We start from the raw sequence: 21,080 nt of genomic DNA, 5'->3' as shown, positions 1-21,080 counted from the left end.
GGAAGTCAGTTTAAGGATCTAGAGTGCAGGGAGACCCCCAGGTTATCGGCCCAGTTCCCCGAGGAGTGGAGAAGTGAGTGATGGTTTGACTGTCATTAGCTTTATCCTGGTAGCCAGCAGCTTTATTAATTTTGCAATTAGTCTTCTGCAGTCAAAGCCAGAATTCTTCCACAGCCATCATGTGTAAATATTAGCCTGTGGAAATTGGACTGTAGAAGTTATTTTCATTTCCCCATTCCTGTTCTTTGTACCTCTCATTATCCACTCATCTAATTTCACATCCTGTTGCTTCTGTATCAAAAACAATTGTTTCCTTTCCATCCCTTCCGCCATAATCCTAACATAGGCCCTCGTGATCTCCCACTTCATCCGTGGCCAAGACCTACCACCTGATTCCCTCGCCTGCCTGTGGAAGAATCATTGCAGTGCTTCCGCAAAATGTGATGACTTACGGTTCTCTGCACAGAAGTTCAAGTGCACCAGGGGCACTTGAGAGAGCTTGGTGGGAAAAAAAAAAAAAAAAGATCAGCTAAGCAAAGTGGTTGTGCACGACGCTTTGTGACCTGCTTCCAGGTTGCCCCTCCTCCCTCTGTATTGTTCCTTCCATGTGGTATTTCTCACCTGCCTCTTTCCCAACACCACCTCTCAAAGTGTCAGGGTTATGTGGGGAGGCACTGCTTCTAAAGCAGGTACATACGGGAAAAATCTGCAACACAGGACACCCAAGTGGCCACATGCTCCAGCTGAGAATCCCTGTCCCAAGAAAGGTGTCTGCTGAATACCATGGCTTCCTTGTCTTTTCCGGCTCTCATTCTCCTGTGGCTAAGTCTGGTTGTAGCCCTAGACCATTCCGATGCAACTCTACTGGCCACAAATCCTGCCTTCCATGAATTTGGCCTTGATTCCCTGTAGAAATGGTTTGTCTGTCTCCTATAGCTATGTATTAAGAACATCAAGTTGGTTTGGGCATTCTTGGAAAGGAATTGTGACTTGTTCCTCCCTACCTTGGCTGGGGTTCCAATCAGCCCATGGTGAAGGGGACGTCAACGACAGGGCCCTTGAGGAACCCACTATTTGCTGGACTTCACACCAGGGCTGTCTCTGCATCTTAGTCATTTCCCCTCTGTTTTTGTCTCTTTATTAGGAACTCAGAAACAAGCTTGGGCACCACCTGAGTCCAACATCCCGTGGCTCGGCGAGTTCCAGGACAACGCGGCCCACGCCAAGCCTGCATCAGGACTGCGCCCTGAGGGTTGCTGTGGGCCTCGCTCTGCTGGCATTTCTTGCTGCTTTTTTAGTGAGAGTCTGTAATTAGAAAACAACCGAAGGAAGTGTCCGTGAAGAAGAATAAATCCCTAATTAAATCTGCAACGACCAGGAAGGCATCCACATCACTTCTCCAGGGGCAATCATTTGTGCTGTCCCCGCTGCCTCCTCTCCAGCCTACAACTTAATGAGGCTCACCCTGGCTCACATTGAGGAGAGCCCATTGGTTATTTGACCTGAAACCTAATCGCAGCTGCCATAGCATATTTTTCAAATTAAACTCCTTTTGGTTTGTTTTTAGCAAGAAATATGAGTGGTGGCATTTTAAAAAAGAAATCTAAGTCGCAGCCTAATTGTACAAGGACTCTGGTCATCTTTTCCTTATGTGGGAGAATTTTTAACCTCTCACCAACATTTGTAAGTGCATCTTGCCCATGCATTGTCTGGAGTCCTAATGCTGCAAACATCTTATTTTTTCACAGCAGATGTATTCCCAAAAATTTTTATAGACAACCTATTTTTGGAACTCAAATCCTTTTTGGAATGCACCAAGAAAAAGCTGCCAATTAAAGGAGTCTTGGCAACACTTTGTGACACGTGAGCCATCACCCACCTCCATAGCATCTACAAACTCCAAAAAACTGGATCTGTCGAAAACAAACCGTGCGCCTTTTGTGACTTTTCTTTCCGCCCGACCCCGCTGGACTTTACTAAGTGGAGCGAGTTCCCGCGCAATAAAAGGCATCCGTGTAATAAGCAAAGGCAGTCTTCATCCGAATTTCAGTTATCCGGTGTTCATCTTTAAACTCATACCCCACTTACTTGCCTTTTATGGAATCCATATATTAAAATTTAAATAAGTCAGCTGGTGAATTTAAATACACACACACACACTTATGTATATTTAGCCCTTGCTACATTTCTCCTGAGCCCAGTTTGTGCTGGGAGGGGAACTCACATTGATAATGAAAAGATCAAGTCCAACATCCACTCCAGAGCCCCCTCACTTCTCTGTGGGAGTCAGGGCAGGGGTGGCACAAGATGCTTCCATTCTTGAGCCGTATGTGGATCATTTCTTTGCGGATAACGGAGCGAGTACCAAGGTGGCTCATTTAACAAAAACCTTGTGGAGGGAAAAATATCATGCAAAGCCTGGAGTCAAACTGTATGGGACACAAGAAACTTTCCACACCAGTAACCGAAAGAGCAAATTCTCCACCATTTCCCTCTCATCCCCTCCAGTCCTGTGCTCTCCACCTCTCCCCTCCCCCATCTGACAGCTACTGCCATGCTCTTGCCTGGGTGTGGGCCTTCAAGTATTGTTCCAGCTGTGCAGGCTCCACCCCCCATCAGCACCTGCCCCTGTGAGGGGGCAACTCCCCTTTGGCTCTGTGGTCCAGACAGGGAGCAGAGCCGCTGCCTTGCAGCCGGGACTGGGTCACACATGATCCCAGTCACCATTCCAGTGACCCTGGGGTGGCAGTAAGGGTCTGGAAACCCAGCTGTTGCTTTTCTGTGCCCTTCAGCTACAGAGGAAGAGGGGAGCGTGGGGGTAGGTGTAAGATACACAGTTTTTCTGCACACAGGACTCTGAACCAGATCAAGCCTGGGGCTGATCCCGCAGCTGCATTCCCAACCCTTTGAAGTCAGGCACACACCCATGTGGCTTGCGTAAGCCAGTGCAGTGTGAAATGGAAGGGGTATGTCTTCCCGTGAGACAGGCAGAGTCTGCATTACAGCCCACCATGTGCTTGTCTCACTGGTGTGGTCACGGACCCACGTGTTGGAGTGAAGCCTCCCTCAGCATGCACCAGTGAGCAGGCAATGTGCTGTTCTTGTGTGGAACCACTGGACCTGGGCGTTGTGCCATGGCATGGCTCAGCTCACAACCTGCAGGTCAAGTGTCCTGCCATCGGTGTAAATGCACCTGTACCTCCTGTTTGCTTTCCACGTTTTCCCCTAGAAACAACATCGGTTTTTATCCTGTGCCCCTCTGTCCCTGCTAAGAGGGAAAACCATGAAGAGATCTCTCTGTGCTTTGGCCAATTTGTTGCCTAACATCCTTATGAAAATCTACAGAAATCACAGGGATTCTTCCAAAAGTGAACACACATTGGAGCCAGCCCCGGGAGGCTCCTCACACCTGCTTCCAGCTACTCAGCCTGCCCCCTCAAAGCTAACCACCACCTTGTCTCTGACACTGTAAGATTCGATTGCCTGTGTATGAACTTGATATAAATGGAGTCACACAGTATCACTATTTTGTGTCTACCTCCTTTTGTTCAATGCTGATTGTGAGGTATATCTAAGTGGCTGTGTGCAGCATTGACTCCTTCAAGTTCATTGCTGAGTAGTATCCCATTGTATGCATATGAGTGTATCACATTGTATCCTTTCTACGTTTGTTTCCAGTTTGCTTGCTATTATGAAACATAGCTATAAGCATGTTTTGGTACACATATGGAAGTGTTCATGAAGTGGCTATAAGCTTAGGGCTGGAATTGCTGGGTCATTGTATTTGCAGATTTCAGCTCCAGTGGACACAGCTGAACAGTTTTCTGTAGTGGTTGTACCAACTTGCATGCCCACCAGCAAGTTAACTTGAACTCTGAAGATCTTCCCTACTATTTTTTTTCCTTTGTATCTTTCATACTTTTCTACAGACCTCTCTCTCCCACTTCCATGGGGCAATCCCATTTTTATAACAATAATATTGATAACCATGAGCTGCGTAGCCTTTAAATGTGCTAGATGATATGATATGCACTAATTAACAGCTGTTAATTAGTCCCAAAGACACATTGTGATAGGCATTATTGATAATGAAGAACTGCTAACCCTCAAAAGATGAAGTAATTTATGCAAGCAACACAGACCCACTAAGTTATAGAGGCGGGACTTAAGACACAGCCCAATTCCAAACCTTGTAATCATCTACTAAAAAATCTTCCTGCTCCCTTGTCCTGTGTTTGACCTAAACTTGCCCTGCGCCAGTAGATACAAGGGTACTTCATAAACTTTATGGAGAAAAAATGGCATTAAATAACAGTTGTAGTGGTGGAGTAAGGAGTCTGAGTGAGATATTCCAGTGATTATCACCCCACACAAACAGTAGTTTGAACAGCTATTAATGCACCAAGCCACCTTCACAAGAGCTAAGGACGCCACGTGAGAGACCAGAATGCCTGGTTTCCGTATAAGAAAAGATACATTGACAAGGGCAGGAAGGAGAGAGATGCCTGCCTCAGCCCTCCTCCAGCTCCAAGTGCAGCTCAGAGACACCTCGTTTCTCACTAGGGGAAAGGAGATGGAATGAGGTCCAGGCCTTAACCTGGAAACTCAGTGCTGGACAGGACCCCATGGTCTCTGCTCCCAAATCAGTGCCTACAGACAGCCTTGTGGACCCTGCACAGTCAGGTGGCTACATGAATGAGTGCACCACGCCTACCCCAGTCTAAGGGGCAAGACTCCAGCCAATACTTGGGCTCAGGGCTTTCCCTTGAAACTCAATGCCGGCCGGCACCACGGCTCAATAGGCTAATCCTCCGCCTGCGGCGCTGGCACCCTGGGTTCTAGTTCCAGTCGGGGCACTGGATTCTGTCCCGGTTGCTCCTCTTCCAGTCCAGCTCTCTGCTGTGGCCCGGGAGTGCAATGGAGGATGGCCCAGGTCCTTGGGCCCTGCACCCACATGGGAGACCAGGAGGAAGCACTTGGCTCCTGGCTTTGGATCGGTGCAACGCCGGCCACAGCGGCCACTTGGGGGGTGAACCAACGGCAAAGGAAGACCTTTCTGTCTTTCTCTCTCTCACTGTCCACTCTGCCTGCCAAAAAAAAAAAAAAAAAAAGAAAAAGAAAAGAAAAGAAACTCTATGCCAGTCCCACAGTGTTGAGACACAGCACCAGATAGAGCTCAGCGGTGCTTCTTCCCCTTACTCACAGCCAGCCTATAGACCCATCCCAGGATCAGGTGCAGACCTGTGCTCAAGTTTTGACATTCTGTGGGCTACAGGTACAATGTAGCATTGCAGCGTTGGACACCACAAGACTGGGCAATGCAGTCTTCCCCAAGCCTCAGGCAGCACAACACACAGAGAATTCTTGGTCAAGGAAAAGGCAGAGAAAGAAAGCATTGTATGAAATCCTAAGACTTGTGCTGTGGTGATCCATGCAGGACGTGCAATCCACGTCACATCCCTCCACCAGGGGACATGTACAACTGCCCTGGAACTATGGATCTGTGCTCTTATGAACTCAGTAACCACCAACTAAGGGCCAGCACCCCCACAGCTCTGGCCCCACCCCACTGAGTGCTGCCGAGACCCGTGCGGGACTGAGAGGAGTATCCCATAACCCCCTGTGGCTGCCTTCAATTTTAGTGGAGGAAGTTAAGGGAGATTGCAACACGGCATCCAACTGGAACTAAAATATAGAACATGAAACAGACATCCAAAGACACCTTGCAGGAAAAAGCCTCCCTCCACGAATGCCACTCTGTAAAAGGGACAGAAACAACCGCTCTGCCAGATGCACCCATGTCAGCATTTGAACACAGGAGTAAGAAAAAGCAAGGTGGCATGATGCCTCCCAAGGAACACAATGTTTTACCAATGGACTCCAACGAAATGGAGATTGACAAGATGCCCGATAAAGAATTCAGAAGAATGGCTGTAAGAATGCTCAAGAGATACACGAGTATTCAGACAGACAACTGAATGACAGGAAAACTGTGTGATGTAAATGAGAAACTCAAAGAGACAGAGACCTAGAAAAAGAATGAAAAAACACCGTGAGACAAATTTAACCAAGGATGTGAAAGACTTGTACAATGGAAATTACAAAACACTAATGAAAGAAATTGATGATAAAAAAATGGAAAGACATTCCATGTGCATTGTTTAGAAAACATTAAAATGTCCATAATTCCCAAAGAATATACAGATTAAATAATCCCATCAAAATTAGACATTATTCACAGAAACAAAACAATCCTAAAATTCATTGAGAAACCCCAAATAACCAATGTAATCATGAACAAAAAGAACAAAGATTGGGGCTGGCACTGTGGCCTGGCCAGTAAAGCTGCCACTTGCAATGCCAGCGTCCCATTTGGGCACTCATTTAAGTCCCAGCTACTCCATTTCTGATCCAGCTCCCTGCTAATATGCCTGGTAAAGCAGCAGAACATGGCCTAAGTCCTTTGGCCACTTGGGGGACCTGGAAGGAGCTCCCGGTTTTAATCTGGCCCAGTCCTAGTTATTGTGGCCATTTGGGGAATGAACCAGCAGATAGAAGATAGCTTGCTCTATCTCTCCCTACCTCCTCTCTAATGCTGCCTTTCAAATAAATAAAATAAATCTTAAAAAATAAATGATATAATCTTAATATATAATGTATAAATTAATAAAATATAATCTTAAATAATAATCTTTAAAATAAAATAAATCTTTAAAAAAAGCTGGAGGTATCTGACCTCATCACATTCTATAGAGATGTTGTAAACAAACCAGCATGGTACAGGCATAAAAACAGATACACAGACCAATGGAACGGAATAGATCCCAGAAATGAATTCTGACATCTGTTGTCTACTGATTCTCAATAAAGGTGGCAAAAATATATATTAGAGACAAGATGGTCTCCTTGATAGATTTTGTTGGGAAAACTGGATATTGATATGTAGAAGATTTAAACTTCACCTCTACCTCTCATCCTATATAAAAGTCAACCCAAAATGGATAGAAAACCTAGATGTAAGAAGATCTAAATCCATAGAACAACTAGAAGATAATAAATGGGACTTCAAGGCATCAGTGTAGATGATTTTTTTTGTAAGACCCCAAAAACATATATAACAAATCAAAACTAGACAAATAGGGTCATATTAAACTAAGAAGTTACTGTACACACAGCAGAGAACAATCAACAGATAGAATGGGGGAAAATACTTACAAGCTGTGCATCTGACAAAGGATTAATATCCAGAATACACAGGAACTCAAAAACCCAAGGACAGCAACCACCAAAAACCCTCCAGTTAAGAAATAGGCATGAACCAAAAAATCCAATTAAGAAATGGGCAAAGAATCTGAATAGGCATTTCTCAAAAGCAGAGATACACATGGCCAACAAATGTATGAAGAAATGCTCAGCATCATAAGCCATCAGGGAAGTGAAAATCAAAATCACAGTGAGATATCATCTCACTTCATTTAGAATGCCTATTACCAAAGTGACAAAAAATAATACATACAGGCAAGGATGTGGACAAAGGGAAGTCCATATACACTACTGGTGGGAATGCGAATTAATATAACCATTATGAGAAGAGTATAGAGGTTTTCCAAAAAAAGTACAAATAGCAGCCAGTGTTGTGGCATAGTGATAAAGCTGCTGCCTGCAACACCAGCATCCCATGGGGCACCAGTTTGAGTCATGGCAGCTTCACTTCTGATCCAGCTCCTGCTAATGGTCTGGAAAAGCAGATGTTGGCCCAAGTGTTTGGGACCCTGCACCCATGTAGGTAACCTGGAAGAAGCTCCTGGCTCCAGGCATTGGCCTGTCCCAGCCTTTGCTGTTGCTGCCATCTGGGGAGTGAACCAGTGGATCAAAGATCCTTCCCTCTGTGTCTCTCCAACTTTCAAATAAAAATAAATCTTTTTAAAAATAAACATAGATCTACTATAATGACCCTATTATTTTGGGGGGTATATATATCCCAAGGAAATGAAAACAGCCTGTAAAATAGATACCTGCATTTCCAGTCCTCTCCACAACAACCACGATACGGCATCGAACTAGGTGTCTATCAATAGATGAATAAAGAGTATGTCATTTAAATGTCCATTTCAACCGTAAAAAATGAAATCCTGACGTTTGCAGGGAAATGGATGAACTACATGTTATTATGTTAACCGAAATAAGCCAGAGACAGAAAGACAAAAGAGCCACATGTTCCATTTCATAAATGGGAGTTTTAAAAAGTCAATCTGAACTTAGAACAGTGATTACTAGAGAATCGGGATGGAGGAGGGGAATTATAGAGGGATGTGTGGTAATAGGTCCCACAACAGAGATCAAAGCCGAGTGGGGCAACCACAGTTCACAAGAATGTGTTGTCTGCTTTATGACCAACTAAAACAGAGGAGCTGGCAGGCTCCAAATATAAAGAAAAGGAAATGGAAATGCTAATTTCTCCCCACTTGATCAATTTGCCATATACATGTTTTGAGATATGTTGTATCCCATAAAAATGTACAAGTATTATATGTTAATTCAACAAATTTTTAAAATTTATTTCATGCTAAGATTTATTTATTTGGTGCTAAAAACTTTTGAAATCCATGTATATTTTTCTCATAGTACACATTTTCCATGAACTTTATGAAGACCCCTCTGGCATCCACAGTTGACCGTGTGGAAGCCTGGGTTCGAGGAGTCCAGGCCTTCACTCTATTGTTGGCCTCTTCCAAAAATGTGCAAGGCACCTGATACTCTTTTTAAATAAAGATTTATTAGTCAATCTTTTTGTCTCCTCTTGCTTCCTTTGATCTCTCTCCCCTTTCCTACCTTCCCTGCTCTGATGGTGAGATAATCCATGTGAGAACGTAAGGAATCCTTCAGTATCAGCTTTTTTGTTGTTGCTGGGAACACGTGTCTGGACATTAGATTTCCACTTGTCACCTCAGTCAGTGACAATTTCCGTGTCTATTCTAAGATATCATGGAGAATTGAAGTGATGATAGAAGCTTCGAGATGCTTTGGTGTCATCAAGCAAATATAGAAAACAAATGAGGCATGAGGGAGGGAAGAGAACAAAAAGGAGAGAGAAGGAAGGGAAAATAAAGGGAGAGGAGATGTTCTTAAGGATTTCAACAACCAAATTGCTGGGTATGTTAATTTGCTTGCCAGTAGTGACTCTCATTGTATACCCATGTCAGAACATGCTGTACACCTTAAATATGACAAAAATTAATATGTACATAAAGAGAAGGCTCACCTGGTCCCCCAAGTCACCCTTAGTGAACCCACAGCAATGCCCTGGGATATTTTAAATTGGTCAGGGAAACACAGCTGCAGCCATCAGATCCAGCAGAATACTAGCTCTAAATATGTCAGTGTTCAGCATCAGACTGCACAACTTTGTGTTTTTATGACACCATATCTTTGTTAAGACTAGATTTTTGGGGCCAGTGTTGTGGTGCAGTGGGTTCAGCTACCACCTGGAATGCCAGCATTTAGTGTCAGCTAAAGTCCTGGCTGCTCCACTTCCGATCCAACTTCATGCTAATGTGCCCAAAAAGTCAGAAAGATGGCCCACATATCTGAACCCAGGCCACCATGCGGGAGACCAGGATAGAATTTCTGGCTCCTGCCTTAGCCTGACTGAGACCCAGCTATTGTGGCCATTTGGGGAGTACACTATTTGATGGAAGATCGATTAATCTTTCCACACTCCCTTAATTCCCCTCATCTCTCCTTCTCTCTGTCACTCTGCCTGTCAGATAAACATTTATTTTTTTTTTTTTAACAAAGATGGACTAGATTTTTGGCAATGGCTATAGAAAAATGCAAATATCAAGTGAAAAGCTCCATGGAACAAGATATGAAGGGGGGCCGGCATGGTGGTGCAGAGGGTTAATCTGTCACTTGCAGGGCCAGCATCCCTTATGGGCACTGGTTTGAATCCCATCTGTCCCACTTCCCAGCCAGCTCCCTGCTAATGTACCTGGGAAAGCAGTGGAGATGGCCAAGTGCTTGGGCCCCTGTACCAGTATGTGAGACTGGGATAAAACTCTTGGCTCCTAGGTTCAGTCTGGCCCAGCCCTGGCCATTGAGGCCATTTAGGGAGTGAACAGGTGGATGGAAGACTCTCTCTCTCTCTCTCTCTCTCTCTCTCTCTCTCTGCCTCTCTTTTTCTCTGTAACTCTGCCTTTCAAAAAATAAAAAAAAAAAATCTTTAGTGATAAACATTTAAGAAGTGCAGGGTGGGAAGTGGGGTTGGGGCCACGGTGTGGCTTCTGCATTACAAAATAAAGCCCTGGATATCCTCAAAAAAAAAAAATCTTAAAAAAAATCAAGAGGATGATTATATTTCATAGTTGAGACATTGCCCAACAGATGGTTACCTGCCATTAATAAATAATTATGGTAATTTTCATGTGAAATAAAAATACAGTTCAGGTTACATGGATTATTTTTTCAAACAGTTCTTAGAAAAGTTGAGGACATAAATACTTAGCAAGTTGCTTGGACCTAGTTACTTAGTAAACAGAATGGTTTTCTGTTTCTTTTGCCCTAGAGTTTCTATGACTCAAGAAAGTCTGAGAACCTCTCCTCCATGGTACAACCTAATTTACATGGTTCAGGCCGAACTTATATTTACTCTGGGGTACTAATCACGTCTCACAATATTTTCCTCTTATTTTAAAGTTAGCTTATCAGTAGCACATGTTTGGTAAATTTATACTCGACTTACCATTGATTTTGATTTTTTTATGATGTTGAAACTATAAAGCAGTTAAGGATCTGAATCAACTGGATTCAGGTCTCACTTGTTTCCAATACAAATCTGAAGCAGATAATCTAAGGAAAGAGCATGAGATTTCTGACATCAGTAAACCCTTGCCTTAAATTCCAGCCAAGCCACTTTGTTTGTTTTTCCTTTTTCTTTTTTTTTTTTAGCTTCATCTATAAAATAGGGATCAGATTCCATTGGAGGGTCATTGGACAATGAAGTGAGATCATGTCTATAAAATACTACATCCTTGACACACATCATTTCCCCTCTCTCCATGATTACATTAGCCATTTAAAGATGAAATTCAATATTCTAAATGACATAGGCATTTTAAATTCTGACAAGAACACATGACCACCCAACAGAATTATGTATAGAATACATAGACTTCTGCCTCAGGGGACTTAGAGTCTGATTCTAACAAGTGAAGCAAAAGAAGAAAAATTAAAAGAAAATGGATTGTGGCTGCGTTTGAGGAAATGAGCAGAAGGGAGCACAGATCTGAGTGACCCTAAGGTCGAAAAGGAGACTTTCCACAGTACAGGTTGGAAGGGGCCCCCAACTCGTCTTGGGGGTAAAAGGAAATAGGGACACCATTATTCTTGATTAGTTTTCTATCAGTTTTATTTCTTTCCACTGCTGTTTCCTGGAGTCCTACAACCAAATATAATCTCATAAGTGTGTAGAAGGTAAAGCAAAGGGTCCACCTGATTTCTTGAGATCTTCCTACTTTCTGGACCAGTAGAACAAAAGACGACGAAGTAGGGACTACCTTAGGTCACGATTATAGCTCAAAAATTCCAGTTCTTCAGAATTTTCTAACTCCTTAGTTGATCTAATCTGTGTTCAATATGCCTAATTCATCTGATTTTATCTCAGATTGTCTGATATCAAGGCCCAAGGTTTTAACTTCTGTTTCTACCCCAACATCTACAGAGAGGAATAAAACATGAGGTTTTTAAACAAAAAATTTTTCAAGTAGATATCAAGTGTGCTATTTACTTGTGACTTTTTATACTTGAGTCCAACCCCTGTAAGTGATACCATGTCATCCATGTGGTAGGTACGTAAGAAGCAAACCTAATTATGAACCACAGCTTACTTTTAAATGGAGTGTTATCTCCCTCAGGCTATCACTGTGAAATGACTCCAGGACACACTCAATCCTGAAAGTATTTCTCCATGCTGTCTTGTGAACAGCAAGAAGTCTTCCCTTGTAGGAGGGTATTATGTGCTATATTTACCCTTGCAGAGTAGTTTGTTTTGAAATAACCAGGAGTAATTTAAGCATACCTGCCAAGTGAAGCATAAGATTGAATTCCGTGTAATGATAGGAGTCCTTGGGAAAATTCCCTTTGTGGGACCTTGCTTGGCTCTCTCAAGGAAATTCCTTAGAATAAGACTTTTGTTCCCTCAAAACCAGACTATCCTCTGAACAGCATGAAAAAGGCACTATATTCCCAATGAAGAAAAGCCTAGACCCCAGATGGCTATAGAGATAAAAACTACCAAACATTTAAAGACTTAACACCATCCTTCTTAAGCCCTTTTTTAAAATTGATGAGAGAACACTGACTAACCTGTTCTTTGAGGTCAACATCACTCTGATACCAGAACCAAAGAAATCACAAGAAAGGAAAGTTACAAACCAATAACCCTTAAGAATATATACATAGGCAGGCGCCACGGCTCACTTGGCTAATCTTCCACCTGTGGCGCCAGCACCCCAGGTTCCAGTCCTGGTTGGGGCACCAGATTCTGTCCCAGTTGCTCCTCTTCCAGTCCAGCTTTGCTGTGGCCCGGGAGGGCAGTGGAGGATGGCCCAAGTGGTTGGGCCCTGCACCCGCATGGGAGACCAGGAGGAAACACCTGGCTCCTGGCTCCAGATCGGCACAGCGCACTGGCTGTAGTGGCCATTTGGGGGGTGAACCAACGGAAGGCAGACATTTCTCTCTGTCTCTCTCACTGTCTAACTCTGCCTGTCAAAAATATATATATATATACATAGATGCAGTATCAACAAAATATTAGAAAACTGAATTCAGCAGTATATTAAAAGAATTGTTTACATTTATGAGGACCAAGTGGGATTTATCCTAGGAATGTACAGGTTACTCAGCATAAGACCAGCAGTCAATGAGTATCAAGTGAACAGAACAAAGAAAGAAAACACACGGCCATCTCAACTGACACAGAAAAAGCATTTGATAAAGTCCAACGTTCATTTCTAATGAAAAACATCAGAAAAGTAGGAATAGAAGAGAATTTCTTTAAAATGATAAAGAATATTTATGATAAACTCAGATAACACCACACTGAGTGCTGAAAGGCTCAGTTTTCCCTCATGTAAACAGCTATCCTTGTGTTGTTCTGATAGCACTTCTAACAAAATCCCAGTAACTTTTTTAGAAATGGAACAAGTCATACTTCTAATTCATTTGGAATCACAGGTGATTCCAAACAGCTATGCCAATCTTGAGAAAGAAGAATAAATGGGGCCAGTGCTGTGGTGTAGTAGGCTAAGCCTCCACCTGTGGCACCAGACATCTCACATGGGTGTTGATTCATGTCCCAGCTGCTCCTCCTCCAATCCACGTCTCTGATGGTGGCCTAGGAAAGTACTGGAGGATGGCCCAAGTGCTTGGGCCCCTGCACCTGCATGGGAGAGCAGGAGGAGGCACCTGGCTCCTGGCTTTGGCTCAGCTCAGCTCTGGTGTTGCAGCCATATGGGAAGTGAACTAGTGGATGGAAGACCTTTCTGTCTCTCCCTCTGTCTGTAACTGTAACTCTCAAATAAATAAATAAAGTCTTTTTAAAAAAGAAAGAAAAAGAAAGATGGAATAACCACATGTCTCAACTCCAGAACTTATAATAAAGCTACAATGATTAAAACAGCATAATACAGGCTTAAGTTCATACATACAGACCAATGGAATAGGATGGAAGAGAGCCTAGAAATAAAATCTCACATATAGCATCAACTGATTTTAAAAAAATATTTATGTATTTAAGTCAGAGCCACAGAGACAGAAAGAAAGGTCTCCCATCTGTTGGTTCACTCTCCAGATGGCCAAAACACCCAGGGTTGGGACAGACTGAATCTAGGAGCTTCTTCCAGGTCTCCCACGTGGGTGCAGGGACCCAAGCACCTGGACCATCTTCTTCTGCTTTCCCAGGCCACAGCAGAGAGCTGGATTGGAAGTGAAGCAGCTTAGGACATGAACTGGCTCCCATATGGGATTCTGGAATCACAGTGGCAGCTTTACCCATTACACAACAATGCCGGCTCCCTCATCAACTGATTTTTGATATTGTGCCAAGATTATTAAAAGCGATGGCACCTTTTAATAACTGTGGTAGTAAAATCTGAATAACCACATGCAAACGAATACAGTTGCACCTTTACCTTAAATCACACATGAAAAATTAACCAAGAGGAAGTCAAATACCTAAACCTAACAGCTAAAATTATAAAACTCTAAGAAAATAAGGAAAATGTTCATGGCATTGAATTTGACAATGATCTCATAGGTATGATGTCAGAAGTACAGATAACAAAAGAAAATTGATAAATTGGACTTCATCAAAATAAGAGTGTTCATGCATCAAAGGATATCACTAAGAATACAAACAGACAACATGCAGGAGAGAATATTTGCAAATCACACATCTGACAAGGGATAAACATCCAGAGTATTTAAAGAAATCCTACAATTCAAAACCAAAAAACGCAATGCAAAATGAGTCAAGGATTGAATAGACATTCCTTGGAAGAATACATACAAATGCCACTAAGCACATGAAAAGATGTTCAACATTGTTGGTCTTTAGAGAAATGCAGATCAAAATCACAGTGAGGTATTATCTTACATCCATTAGGATGGCAGCTATCCAGAAATAAAATTAGATAAACCGAAAAAGCCCAACAGAAACCAATCAGTGAGGACTGCAGAAATTGGAACCCTAATACATTTTTGGTGAAAATATAAAATTGATACAGCCACTATCGAGAATGACTTGGTAATTCCTCAAAAATTTTATTTATTTTTATTATTTGAAAGGCAGAGTGACAGAGAGAGAGAGAGAGAGAGAATATCTTCCACCTGCTTCCACCTGCCGGATCACTCCCCAAATGCCCACAACAGCCAGCACTAGACAAGAAGCCCAGAACGCCATCTGTGTCTCCCACGTGGGTGGCAGGGACTAATGTACTTGTGTCATCATCTGCTACCTCCCAGTATATGCATTAGCAGGAAGCTGGAAAGGAAGTGGGGTAGCTAGGACTTGAACCCACACTCCGATATTGGATACAGGCCACAACACTTGCACCATACAAAATATAAGCCAAAACCTAAGACCTAGCAATTCTATCCCTAAATATAGATCCAAAAGAATTGAAAGCAAGGACTCAAACAGATGTCTGTACACCAATACTCATACAGTAGCTAAAAGGTGGAAATATCCCAAAATGTCCATTGACAGATGAATGCATAAAAGAACATACAAAATTTTCAGCCTTAACAAAGGAGGGAAATTCTGTTATATGCTACCCTATGGATGAACCCTGAAAATATTACACTTTGTGAAGTCAGACACAGAAAGACAACTATTATGAAGCTCCACTTACATGAGGCACCTAAAATAGTCAAATTCATAGAGACAGAACAGCGGATGTCCAAGGCTGAACAGAGAGGGAAAAGAGTTACTGTTGAGTAATGATGACAAAGTTTGTGGTACAAATAACATACTTCAAATGGTCGTGGAAAATGGAATTAAAAGTAGATTATGGTACAAAAGAATCTTTGGAATCCATGTATGCAAGGAGTCTTCAAAAAGTTTGTGGAAAATGTATATTATGAGAAAACTATGCATGGATTTAAAAAATGTTTTGCATTAAAAACATTTTCATTCCATTTTCCATGAACTTTTGGAAGTGTCTTCATATAAGGGAAATGACTGGAAATTAGGCTAAGAAACTCAGGCCACATTGTGAGGACTTCGCGGCCACGCTCAGGACTCAATGAGGCAGTCAGGGAAGAGCCGTGCCTGCTTCTAACACTGCAGGCTGTGAAGAGAGTCCACTAACAAAGCAGAGGACAGCTGGCTCTCTGGTCGATGGCCCAGGCCACTAGGCACCTCACCCTACACTGACACTTTTGGAAAGAGACAGCGTAGTAATCACTTTCTTAAGCAAGACTTAGGAAGAGATTTAACTCTTCCTCGGTTTCAGTGTTTTATCTGCTGCCAAGTTTACAAGTGTGTTCCTTCCAGGAGACTTGTCCACAAGCCTCAGCTTACGCAGGTGGTGGTGCTTCTTGGTCTCACCATTACCGTTGCTGACGCCAATACTGCAGATGCCGGTGTTTTGATTTTTAGGCAGTTGCTGTTGTAACACATAGCTGCAACTGGTTGTGTGGATCCCATCCTTATTTCAATTAAGAAAGTGCATCAGTAAGAGGCAAACTCCTGTCTTTGCAGTTCAGCATTGTTGATCCTCACTTAAGCTTTGCTGTGGCACTTCCACCCTGAATAGCTTCTGGGGACCTAGCAACCCTCTATCCCTCCAGCACCTGCTACCTTCTCTGCTTATCTACTGCGGTGGAAGCAATGGACTGTAGCTTGTGTTGCTCTTCCATTTCTCAAGTTCTGTTACTACACCTGCTCAGTTAAGAATTCATACACTTATATTCTTAATAAATGGATGTGTGTGCTTAACCCAAAAGGCCTCAAGAATTATCTCAGAGTATAATCTTAGGGGGCAGATGTTCCTGGTTTTTTGTTCTTGTTTTTTGGGTTTTCAGCCTGTGTGATTTTTGCGAACTTACTTGGTGCTATTTGAATAACAAAGGGAAAACTTCTGCTACCATAGACACCACTCTTTGGTCTGCTACCCTCAGCTCCAAACTTCCCAAGAAAACTGAATTCCTGATTCTTGCTAAACTGTTGCCTAAGACAGGAAAAAATAACATTTGGTCTCAACTCCATGTTTTGGACCCAAGTAAGGAAACATAATACAGCTCACTATTCCCAAGAATCAATGGCGAGTAGTCAGTATCATGTCTCATTTGGTCTCATATCTGAGAGTAAAATCAGAAGTCAAAGAGATGGAGCTTAGAGAGTCTGGGTCCCCTTGAGAGGAAGTAAATGACCTCTATTTTTCCCCAAAAGATTTCATATGTTTATCACTAAACCAACATAATCGTGCAGATCTTTGAAACAAGAAAAAAACCATGGTCCCAATAAAATATGTCCATCTGCCTGTCCAGGCAGTGGTGACTTTTCTAGCTTTCTCTGATGGTGACCTTGACACAGCACAAATACGTGCACCATCTCACACAAGGCACCTCCTAGACCCAGCCTGGTTCTTCCCAGTGTCTCCTCTCGGAGCTGTGCCCAATTGTATTAGAGTTCTCACCCAAATTCATTAGGGAATGGGATAATGTTCATGTGATGGTTGGCCAGGAATCTCTTGATCTAAATTCTAGTGAAGTCATGGTGAAGAGGGGAGACAGGCATGCTCACCACGATGGTAGAGAAAAGGAGACGGGATCTTTCATGTTCTGCCTTTAAATGTTTGACATGAGAAACATCCAAGACGGGCTGCACATGGTGTTTTAACAGAATGATCTGTAAGCCCCCCAAAGAAGGTCTCCTGTGGCTGTTTTCCTTGACAACTTCCATCTCTTCCCCAATTTCATACCTTTTCATTTCTGAGCCTCCAGAAGTTTTTTCCCTCATACATTCTTCCCAAGTATCAGATCTCTAACCCCATGCATTCAACGCAAGATTCTTAAGCCTTCAATTAGGGTCACTCTTCTCTTTTTTTCCTTTTAACCCGACATCCTCCAAGATTTGCAAAAGCAGAGAGGCTGAAAGTTCCAAAGCAATCTTACGAAAAAATCGGTTGGACACCAGTCTAAAAAAATGTAATCTTATCAAGCCAGATTGCCTTGGGCCAAAAGAAGTATAAAAAGCTACAAAAAAAAAAAATTCGGCAGCTAAAAATGTTGTAGTTCAGGTTGAGGAATATTTTTAACGCCTTTAGACATAGAAATCAAAAGGAGAGTGGAGGGGAAAAAAACGCAGGCAATTTAACACCAGCTTCCCTCACGCTACGTGGCACGGTCACGCTGTCTATCTGAGGTGTGGCAGTCACTCCAATTAATATTAAAAGCAAAACCTGTGGCAACCCAACATCCAAGTCACAAATTTAAGGCCCCAAAAAGTCACCACTGGCTGCCTTCTGGTAATCAATCCTAAACAGGCCGCTTCTTTGTAACAAATCAGGGAATTTAGACGTCTTCACAGTACTATCTGAAATGTGAGTTGAGATCTGAGTAGGTGTTACAGAAAGACTGCTCTTTCTCAGCGCCCAATGAAAAGCAATTGGTATGTGGGGGCCATGGTCTTGAAAATACAGAGGACACGGCCAGTGCCGCGGCTCACTAGGCTAATCCTCTGCCTAGCGGCGCCGGCACACCGGGTTCTAGTCCCGGTTGGGGCACTGGATTCTGTCCCGGTTGCCCCTCTTCCAGTCCAGCTCTCTGCTGTGGCCAGGGAGTGCAGTGGAGGATGGCCCAAGTCCTTGGGCCCTGCACCCGCCTGGGAGACCAGGGAAGCGCCTGGCTCCTGGCTTCGGATCAGCGCGGTGCACCGGCCACAGCGGCCATTGGGGAGTGAACCAACAGTAAAGGAAGACCTTTCTCTCTGTCTCTCTCACTGTGCACCCTGCCTGTGAAAGAAAGAAAAGAAAGAAAGAAAAGAAAGAAAAGAAAGGGAAAGGAAAGAAAAGAAAGGGAAAGGAAAGAAAAGAAAGGGAAAGGAAAGGAAAGAAAAGAAAGGGAAAGGAAAGGAAAGAAAAGAAAGGGAAAGGAAAGGAAAGAAAAGAAAGGGAAAGGAAAGGAAAGAAAAGAAAGGGAAAGGAAAGGAAAGGAAAGGAAAGGAAAGGAAAGGAAAGGAAAGGAAAGGAAAGGAAAGGAAAGGAAAGGAAAGGAAAGGAAAGAATAGAAAAGGAAGGAAGGAAGGAAGGAAGGAAGGAAGGAAGGAAGGAAGGAAGGAAGGAAGGAAGGAAGGAAGGAAGGAAGGAAGGAAGGAAGGAAGGAAGGAAGGAAGGAAGGAAGGAAGGAAGGAAGGAAGGAAGGAAGGAAGGAAGGAAGGAAGGAAGGAAGGAAGGAAGGAAAGAAAGAAAGAAAGAAAGAAAGAAAGAAAGAAAGAAAGAAAGAAAGAAAGAAAGAAAGAAAGAAAGAAAGAAAGAAAGAAAGAAAAATACAGGGGGCACAAACCCGCAGCTCAGCCTAGAGGAAGAGCGAGGGGCTCCAAGAGACCACATATGTGGACACCCCCTCCCACCTTGTTCTACAGATGGAACAATTACGTGACTTGCCCAAGGTCACCCCTCTCATTTGGGCGCATTTCTGAACAAGTCTCCCAAGAATTCTCTTTGGTGTTTAGATGTTTGGGGGTTAAATGCCAGGCTTAACTATGCAGTTGTTTTTAGCATATGCACCATCGTGTGATGCGATTATTCTATGTCAGAGTGGAGGCTTAGTTCTGAATGAGGAAGTGAATGAGTAAATGGGAATGAGACCTCAGTATGTCCACTGGATTTCCACAAAGTAATAGCAGAATTTGGGGGTTTTCAAAGGTTTGCTAGGAAATGGGCTTGGCATGGGCCTGGAGACTAATTGGATGCCTCTTCTTCACACCAAATATCCACCAGTTGAACTTTGAGGTTTAGGTTATAGCCTCTCCAGGCACATATTATGCAAATGCACCACTTGGTCTTTCACTCTGAGCCAAAGCCCACTGACCTCAGGCGATTTATCAAGTGTCACCATTTTTTCATGTATTCCAGAGCCCATTTTTAAAAAGATCTCTATCTACCTACCTACCTACCTGAAAGGTAGAACCATAGAGAGAGAGACAGAGAAAGATTTTCCATCATTCCTCAAATGGCCACAACAGCCAGGGTTGGGCCAGGCCAAAGCCAGGAGCCAAAAATTCCATCCATGTCTCCCATATAAGTGGCAAGTGTCCAAGCACTTTGGCCATCACCTGCTGCCTCCCAGGCACATTAGCAGGAAGATGGATCTGAAGCAAAATAGCCAGGACTCAAAGCAGGCACCCTTACCATCGTTGCAGGCAGCACCTTAACCCACTGTGCCACAAGTGCTACCCCCTGTCCCATCTAATCCCCCCAAGGAGGCCTCTCCCTGTCTCTCTGATTTACCATGAACAAACTGGTGGGAATCAGATGCAGAGGCAGGTACCAAGACTGAGCAACAGATTGGAAGGGCTGGGCCACCTAGAGGCGGCCCAGTAAGTCCTCCTGTGCCTCATGCCAGGGTCAAGAGGCAGGGACTCCTTGCTGGTACCCCCGAGAGGCAGACTTGGGACCGATGTGATAGACAGTGACCTGGGATCAGGTCTGAGTCAGGCTTTGCTCAGACTCCATTGAGGGCTGGCCCTTTTGGAAGGCACCTTAAACAGCGCCTACAAAGGCAGGTTATCAAGCCTGAGAACTGTATGTCCACTCTGCAGCCAAACCCAATCAGGCCAAGGCCTCCAAGAAGCCCACAGACCACCCCAGGTATTCAGACAGGATTGTGCCTGGCATCCAGGAGGAGAGAAACCATGCCGATTCCTTACACCTGTCTATCCATTAGCATATCAACACCAACTACAAGTGAGAACAGCAACTTGCAGATTGATTTGTCAACCAAGCCCTGCATCACCACTGGTGTCCCCAAGCAGACCAAAGGGGTAAGTGCCTTTGGGTCATTCCACCTGGGCAACACCAAGAGTTCAGTGGCCTTCAAAAAGGTGGCCATGCCAAAGAAGGCCACCAAGCCCAAGAAGGCTGCCTTCAAAGCCCCATGCAAGGAACTCAAGGCCAAGACGACACTGGCTGTCACACCCATGAAAGCAAAAACTCCAAGACTGTCAACTCTCCAAAAGGCCAAACCAGTAAAGCTCAAAGCCAAGTCCAGTGCCAGGAGGACTGGCCAGAAGACATGACAACTGAGGCTTTTCTTCTAGACATTCCTTCCTGGCCCCTGTTTTCTGTAAATAGGTTTCTTCTTTCTTCTCTCTTGGTCCTTTTCTATGATCCCCTGCCACTTTCTGATTGTATAAAAGACAGAATTTGGATTCTTCAGAAATCAGGGAATAATTCTGTTTTCCTTAAATGGTTGTACAAGCACAACACATCTCTGTAATGATGAGAATCCACTTCTATTTTGTTTTGTTGATTATCAGTAAATCTTAATGATTTAAGGGTTTGTGTGGATTTGTGTGT

At 43.5% G+C, this 21,080-nt stretch overlaps 1 protein-coding gene and 1 pseudogene across 1 annotated transcript in view; both read left to right on the top strand.

Annotated features, from left to right (window-relative positions):
- The window catches only part of CDKAL1 (CDK5 regulatory subunit associated protein 1 like 1), a 737,125-nt gene extending 730,491 nt beyond the window's left edge, over positions 1-6,634 (top strand). The window contains exon 15 of the mRNA XM_062185315.1: positions 1,145-6,634. Coding sequence (XP_062041299.1) covers positions 1,145-1,315 — 171 coding nt within the window. The 3' untranslated portion in view covers positions 1,316-6,634. The remainder of the gene's footprint in view (positions 1-1,144) is intronic.
- LOC133756436 (histone H1.0-like) lies at positions 5,700-20,800 on the top strand (annotated as a pseudogene).
- Positions 20,801-21,080: the final 280 nt, after the last annotated feature.

Source organism: Lepus europaeus, chromosome 3, assembly GCF_033115175.1.
Source record: "Lepus europaeus isolate LE1 chromosome 3, mLepTim1.pri, whole genome shotgun sequence".
Taxonomy (NCBI): Eukaryota; Metazoa; Chordata; class Mammalia; order Lagomorpha; family Leporidae; genus Lepus; species Lepus europaeus.
Note: the sequence above shows the minus strand (reverse complement) of the source record. Positions and strands in the feature narration are given on the sequence as shown.